General features: G+C 55.6%; 1 protein-coding gene across 1 annotated transcript; it reads left to right on the top strand.

Moving 5' to 3' along the window:
- The first annotated feature begins 6,735 nt into the window (after positions 1 to 6,735).
- Positions 6,736 to 7,410, top strand: ASCL1 (achaete-scute family bHLH transcription factor 1). The gene has a single exon (XM_060165903.1). It carries the CDS (start codon positions 6,736 to 6,738, stop codon positions 7,408 to 7,410), a length of 675 nt encoding a protein of 224 aa, XP_060021886.1.
- The last annotated feature ends 256 nt before the right edge of the window (positions 7,411 to 7,666 follow it).

The following is a 7,666-nucleotide window of genomic DNA, read 5'->3' as shown; positions in this document are numbered from 1 at the left end:
GCTGATGTGAGGGCTCGTTACCACCCACTGCACGCTCGCTCCTGTAGCTGAGGTGTTTCTATACAAACTGGAGCGTCCAGTTGTCATATTAATTATTACACTGAGTAATGACTGAAATGGTCAAAATAAGGGGAGAGTCGAGAGCGCTTTTTCTTGCTGCTCAAAGATTCAGCAAAGAAGCCGTGCAACAAAGCACTAATTGGTCCCCAGAAACACTCCGACAAGGCATGGAAGATAGGTTTCATAGAACCCGGCGATTGTGAAGGGGGGAAAGCGCTGAATGGACCCCACGCTCCTTTTCTAAACTCTCTTGCTGAGCAAAAAATGGACCTCTGTTTGAATACTGCCCTGATCCTTGAATACTATACCCAGCAGAGAAAAAATGCACCATTTATTGTAAGTTTTTTTTTTCTTCTCCAGCTATTCATGGGTTCTCTGTGAAGAATCAGCTGGTTTTGTTTACCGTGAAAGACCTTTACTTTATTTCCTTTCTTGGAGGAGGTGGGGAAGCAGGGGGGGAGGGAAGGAGAGCCATGTGCCTAGACAGAGAGGAGCTGGTCTACTGTAACAAAATAGGGTGTAACAAATCCTACAAAAGTTTCGAATGTATTGATTCTTTGGAGAGCTATATAGATTAACGACTTTCTTTATGCTTATCCGAGGAAGGTATTTAATCATAATGTAAATGGGGCTTTAGAAAAAATAAAGACTTAGCAGCGTTATTTCTCCTTATTTGAAGAACTTCAAAAGGATTTGTGAGGTTGGCTGCAAATTACCCCCTCCCCCTCCCGACCTCCCCTCCTTCACCAAAAAGCCACGAGAAAATAATAGTTTGTGCTTTTTTTTTTTTCCAGTTTTTTCCCCCCCTTTGTAAGGCGTATGGAAAAAGCAAACAGATTGGTTTGGAGCATGGATTCCTTAATGCAGGTGCAGGCCTGGCGGCTGTGACCAAGCAGCTCAGCCAGGTCTCTGGTCTGTGTACTTCTGCCCCCGACTGCAACAGCCCATCCCAGGCTGGTCAGACTCAACCCAGGCTGGGCAGCGCCGCTTCCGAACTTACCTTGGGAAGGGTGTATTGGAGACAGCAGACCTCACAGTAATGAACTTCTCATCTCCCCTGGGTAAGACAGTGTCAAGCACAGGCTCGGAGCTGCATACATCCCAGGACAGAGGCCCTGTGTTACAGCTACTGGAGGTGGGTGTCTGCTCTGAATTCCTTGCACGCGCACTTTTCTCAAAGAACCCCGGGTTTATGGGGCTTAACACTCACCAACATTGAAGGCTGCAGCAAAAATCTCCTGTTCAAATCAAGGCTCTGAGGCCTGCGTTCATCTTCGTCCTCCCTTTGCCTTTTATTCAGGATCCACTATAAATATAATTGTATTAAATGATTCATTCAATGGGAAACCTAGTTTCACTTTCAGTATGAACTCCCCTCCCTCCAGAGAAAAAGCACCAAAGGCACTTTTAGAAAGGAGGCCTATCTCCTTTCCGCAGAGAGAAGGTGCACAGTTACGGAGCCTGAGGGTAGCCTGTGAGCAAAGGTGGCCTGGCCTTCAGCTTCGGGTGGAAAGAAAGTGGCGGGAGATTCGGGGCCTCAGCACCGCAGGTCTCCCCGGCAGCCGACTGCTAAGCATCACTAGGAAAGTCATCTCCCACGTAGATCCTGGTGTTGAATGTAGTTTTAATCTAAGGTATGGTCCAGCTTCAGGATCCCCTAACATAGAAGAGGGGTCTGAAGGTGCAGAAACTGAGGCCTTTATTGTACTGGAGGAGAAAGAGGAACCTCCCCATTTTTCTGGGATATCTATATTATGGGTAATACACACCAAAGAGGGTGAGTGTCCTGCCTCCCCATCACAAGAATGGTAACCCCTGATACGTGTGGAAGAATTTGCAAAATGAATTCACAAAAAACAAAAGATTTAATTCTCCTGCAGGCCTTGACAGATAAGCGAAGGGAGTGCCACTACTCCATGTATGAATGAAAGCATGGAACCCTCCTTTTGTGAGTTGTTTTCTTCTGCCTCCACTTCTAGATAAATGGGACCTTGAGTGTCCTGGTCAAGAAAAGCCTGGAAATTTGCTCAGAGTCAGGCCCACTGGGTGTCAAAGGAGCCACAGACAGCTGGAGGGCAGGGCCACTGGCTCTGCTGAAGCCCTTTCCCTCTGCCAGCCATGAAGCTTGTCTGTATTCCATCTGACTTGTTACTGTTTGTGTTTAAAAGAAACAAACAAACACTTGGTTTCTATCTCTATCACCCCGGTTTGCCAGCAAGCATCACCACCATTCCTCAAAAAGGACAGGAATTACCCAGTAATTCCAAAAAGGACGGTGGGACAGGGTGGCATTTGATCTCCAATGGCTGGAGCAATTAGCACAGTGCGGTTCCAGGAAGCTGACAGCCAGGCGTCCTCTTCCCACAAAACCCTTCCTGGGTGGGTTGTGTGAGCAGGGCCTTCCTCCTCGTTTTGGAAAAGGCCATTCCTGTTAATCCCTTTCCATTTGACCTAGTTCTGAGAGCTCCACGTACATCTCTTTGAAATCTCACAACCATTGGAGGTAGGTGCTATAACCATGGGCATGTAAGGATGAGGAAACCGAAACTCAGAGTGTCGGCTCTTTGCTCAAACTCCCAGCTCTGAAGTAACAGAGCCTGGATACCGAATTAGCCTCTGCTTTATCCCTTAGTATAAGGTCCGGAGTTCCCTGGGCCTGGGAGAGTATGTGGCAGCTCTCTTAGGTGTGTGAGTGTGTGTTGGGGAGGTCAAATGTAGGTCACAGAATCAGAGGCAGGATTCTAATTGGCCCTTGAGCCTCAGTCCTTTGCTCCAAATTGGTGTAACAACCAGAACGCCAATTTCAGTGGAAGAACATGTTAAACTACCCCTGAGGGCTTCCCTGGTGGCGCAGTGGTTGAGAGTCCGCCTGCCGATGCAGGGGACGCGGGTTCGTGCCCCGGTCCGGGAAGATCCCACATGCCGCGGAGCGGCTGGGCCCGTGAGCCATGGCCGCTGAGCCTGCGCGTCTGGAGCCTGTGCTCCGCAATGGGAGAGGCCACAGCAGTGAGAGGCCCGCGTACCACAAAACAAACAAACAAACAAACAACAAAAAAAAAACCCCCCCCAAAAACCCTACCCTTGATAGTGCACAGTCCCCAAGGGCCGAGGCTAAGCCCCTAAGAAAAGATTCTAGACTGCTCTACCTTAGGGTTGGAGAAGGTGGAGAGGACAGCGTCTGGCTGGGAGCACTCTTTGTGTTGAGTGGGAGGAAGAGAAAGCCTGGGTTCCTGGAGGTTCTGCAAAGCATGTAAGGAAATAGGCTGAGGATGTGGGAGTGGGGAGGGTGAGGACGGGATTTTGGCTCGGGGCTGGGGCGGGAAGAATAAGGACAAATGTTCCGTGGCTTTGGCCGGAAGGATCCCAGCGCCCGCTGTCTTTTCTCCTGGGCGGAGGCCAAAGCGTAGGGCCGCTACAATGCGCGGCTTCACTAGTTGGCCCTTCTCTTTGAACGCCCATTACATGGCGCGCGTCTGTGTGTGTGTGTGTGTGTGTGTGTGTGTGTGTGTGTGTGTGTGTGTGTGTGTGTGTGTGTGTGTGTGTGTGTGTGTGTGTGTGTGTGTGTGTGTGTGTGTGTGTGTGTGTGTGTGTGTGGCTGGGAGTAGGCTCTGGCCTTGAAGTCCCTGATAAGGAGCATCTCTGTGCACCCGTGGAGCCCGCATCCTAGAAGGATACTGAGAACACGTTCCGGCCATCAGCAAATTTCCCCCGCTCGCAGATACGGTTCGAAATGAGCTGGCGGACGCCGCTCTAGCACAGATGGGGAAACCGAGGGCCTTAGCGGTTGTTTAAGGTTACAACGCGAAATGGTGGTAGAGCCAGGATTATGGGCCTTTGTAAAGTGTGGAAGGATAGAGTCTGAATTGGAAGGGATACAGCTTAATGTGAAAGATAGTGCCCTTTAGATGCGTTGATATTGACGGCCCGCCCCGTACGCCACGCACGCCCCGCTCCCCCCACCCCAGCCCCTATTCTGCTCAGGAGGGTGGATGCCTCCTAGCGGCCCGCACCCGGGGCGCACAGCTGGGGCAAACGGGTTGCGGAATGTGCCTGATAGCGGTATCCTGCCAGGTGGTCTGAGGCTTCCTCCTGTTGAAAAGCGGGTAATGCGACTCTGTTTAGGCTTCATGGCCTCCTATACTTCCTGGAAGAGGAGACACATGTAACCTGGAGCCCTCTCATCTCCTTTCCTGGGGTGGGGGAGGGGCGGGGGGAGAGGCCAGAGGTGTAAATCCCACGGAGTTCACCCCGGTCCTTTGGGGTCAGCAGGCCATAGGCTACTGTAGGGGAGGGGGCCGTGTGGGTGGGAAGTTTACAGAACTGATCTCTGTTGGCCCCATTCAGTCCTATGCTTCCTAAACACATCTGTTTTAAAAGGAGAAACTGAGGCTGAGATGTGATTCACCTCGGGACCCCGACACCACTGCCCTCACCACCACTATTGTTCCGACAGCACTCGCCCATACCAGAGGCGGTTCCCCGGTCACCCACACGATCTTTTAGAGAGAGACCCATCTCCACAAAGGGAAGTTCAATGGGAAGCAATTATTGGGATAAGTCAAAACGAGCAACCCTGTACCCAGGTCTCTAACCCAAACTGCCTATTCCTAGTGGACAAATCAACCAGATGGTGACACTCTGCTTTTTCCCGGCTGTGTAGACGCCACCTGAGACGCGCCCCCGTCTCCTTCTTCTCCGTCCACCAGAGCGGTAGTTTGCTCCGTTTGCTCCGTCCGCTTTCTCCGCAGCGCCGCGTCCCAAGGAGCCCCGAAGCTGGACCAGGCTCTGGCCAGAGAGGGCCAGGGCCGAGGGCCCAGGAAGGGCGCCTGGGTGGGCGCCGTCCAAGCGGCCGAGCGACGGCTGCAAGCGCCTCCTCCTCCCTCGCGGCGCCAGCACGCGGCCCGGCCGGGCTCGGCTCCCAGTCGCCTGCCACCGGCCCGCCGGGCACACGCCTGGGGCGGGATGGAGGCTGAGCCAAGGCCGCCGAGATGCCTGCAGCGGCGCCGAACAACCAGCGAAGCTGCTCCGCCCCCACCCCCAAGCTCCATCACCTCCCCCCATCTCCTTTCTCAGATCCACCCTGGGAATACCCCAAAGAGCTCCTCTCTTTATACACCCCCTTAGCCGGTCCGGAAATAATCTTTTTTTTGTGGGGGGATGGGGCGCGGCGGTGATGCTACAGGCAGCTAGGTCATCCTGGAAGAGTATCCCGGCCATACACACCTGTCTCCCTACAGCTCTGGTTACCACCACCCCTCAAAGCGATCACCTCCCTTCTTCTTGGCCTCCTCCACACTTGTTCAGTTGTAGGGGGCATATCCTAGATTTCACAACTGGATGGGACGTTAGAGACCATCTAATCCAACCTTCTGTTGTTACAGACGAGCAAACTGAGGCTCAGAGTGGATGTCACTTACTAAAGGTCACGGAGCTAGTGAGAGGATGCACTGGGACCAGAACCTAAGTCTTAACAGTACTTTAACAGTCCCACGGAGTCCTCCCCATCTCTCTGAACTTCAGTAGCAAATTTCCTTCCGCTCCCAAGAGCATCGAAAACCCCCAAGAGAGTGACAGTGGGGTAGGAGAAGAAAACAGGAAAAAATGGAGCCTCACTGCCCCCAACTTCCACACCGCCCCGTGTCACATTTTCTGCCCAAACCCTTCCCTGTGATTTTCCCCAAGTTCTCAGGAGAATCCCGGGACACTTCACCCCAAACCTTTCCACCCATACACCCCCAATTTCCAGAGCTATTGGCCCGTCGGCGACGCTGCCCTCCCCCTCCCCACCCCCCCTTCTAGAACCACCCCCGGCTGCCGCCCGCCCTGAGCGCGCCGCCTGTTTATTCAGCCGGGAGTCCGGCACGCGCCAGGCGCACGCACTGCAACAACAAACCCGGCTGAATGGAGAGTTTGCAAGGAACGGGCTCGGGGGACGGGCGGGGGGAGGGGAGGGGAGGAGGGGGAGTTTAGGGAGGGGGTGGGAAGAGGAGGTAAGAGGAGGGGGCGGGGGGGGCTGCAGCCGCTCGCTGCAGCAGCGGGGAGTGGGGGGCGAGGCGGGGCCAGGGCTGCGCGTGGGGCTGGGTGTCCCATTGAAAAGGCGGCCGCACTCCAGCCGCCCAGCACTCTCTCACTTCTGGCCAGGGAACGTGGAAGGCGCAGCGACGGGGAGCCGGCCAAGGAGGGCGAGTGAAAGAAGGAAATAAGAAAGAAAGGGGGTTAACAAAATAATACAAACAGCCCGAGCCGCGGCTGGAGAGACCGAGACCCGGCGCAAGAGAGCGCAGCCCTAAGGGGAGAGGAACAGAAGACTCAGCAGAGCGCGCTCACCACCGACTTTTGCTTCTTCTGCTGGTTTTTTTTTTTTTTTTTTAAACAAGAAGGCGCTAGCGGCAGCCTCACACGCGAGCGCCACGCGAGGCTCCCGAAGCCAACCTGCGAAGGGAGGAGGGGAGGGGGGAGGAGGAGAAGCAGTTGCACCTTCCTTGCTCCCACCCTAAGAAGTCTCCCGGGGATTTTGTATTTTTGTAACTTCTCCCCGGGCTCCCTCTTCATCTCTCCCCTTCTCTCCCTCTCTGTTCGTGGCCCCCCGGTCCTGTCTGTGTCCCCGCAGCGCGCGCCCCGCACCTCGCGTCCCCGGATCGCTCCGATCCCGCGACTCCTCGCCGGCCGCTGCGCATGGAGAGCTCTGCCAAGATGGAGAGCGGCGGCGCAGGCCCGCAGCCCTTCCTGCCGCCCGCAGCCTGCTTCTTTGCCACGGCCGCGGCGGCGGCTGCGGCGGCAGCGGCGGCGCAGAGCGCGCAGCAGCAGCCGCCGCCGCAGCCGCAGGCGCCTCAGCTGAGCCCCGCGGCCGACGGCCAGCCCTCAGGGGGCGGTCACAAGTCAGCGCCCAAGCAAGTCAAGCGACAGCGCTCGTCCTCGCCCGAACTGATGCGCTGCAAACGCCGGCTCAACTTCAGCGGCTTCGGCTACAGCCTGCCGCAGCAGCAGCCGGCCGCCGTGGCGCGCCGCAACGAGCGCGAGCGCAACCGCGTCAAGCTGGTCAACCTGGGCTTCGCCACCCTTCGGGAGCACGTCCCCAACGGCGCGGCCAACAAGAAGATGAGCAAGGTGGAGACGCTGCGCTCCGCCGTCGAGTACATCCGCGCGCTGCAGCAGCTGCTGGACGAGCACGACGCGGTGAGCGCCGCCTTCCAGGCGGGCGTCCTGTCGCCCACCATCTCCCCCAACTACTCCAACGACATGAACTCCATGGCCGGGTCGCCGGTCTCATCCTACTCGTCGGACGAGGGCTCCTACGACCCTCTCAGCCCCGAGGAGCAAGAACTGCTCGACTTCACCAACTGGTTCTGAGGGGCTCGGCCTGCTCAGGCCCTGGTGCGAATGGACTTCGGAAGCAGGTAGGTTGCAGTATGGAGGGAACGGGGGAGATTTTCTTGCATGCATCCTTTTTCTTCTGTAGGAGGGGGACTGTCTCCACGGAGATGAGGGAGGGGGGTTGATTTAAAGGACTTTGTTAAAGTCCGTCGATTTCAAATCCTGGTATGTTAGTTTCAGCCTTGGCTTCTGAGAGTGGCTTTGTCCAGGTCTCCAAAACTGGAGAGTAGAG

Source organism: Lagenorhynchus albirostris, chromosome 11 (assembly GCF_949774975.1).
Source record: "Lagenorhynchus albirostris chromosome 11, mLagAlb1.1, whole genome shotgun sequence".
Lineage (NCBI taxonomy): Eukaryota > Metazoa > Chordata > Mammalia > Artiodactyla > Delphinidae > Lagenorhynchus > Lagenorhynchus albirostris.
Note: the sequence above shows the minus strand (reverse complement) of the source record. Positions and strands in the feature narration are given on the sequence as shown.

What these genes read in the sequence shown, in the direction of transcription:
- ASCL1 (XM_060165903.1), top strand. Translation starts at nt 6,736, where the DNA reads ATGGAGAGCTCTGCCAAGATGGAGAGCGGCGGCGCAGGCCCGCAGCCC.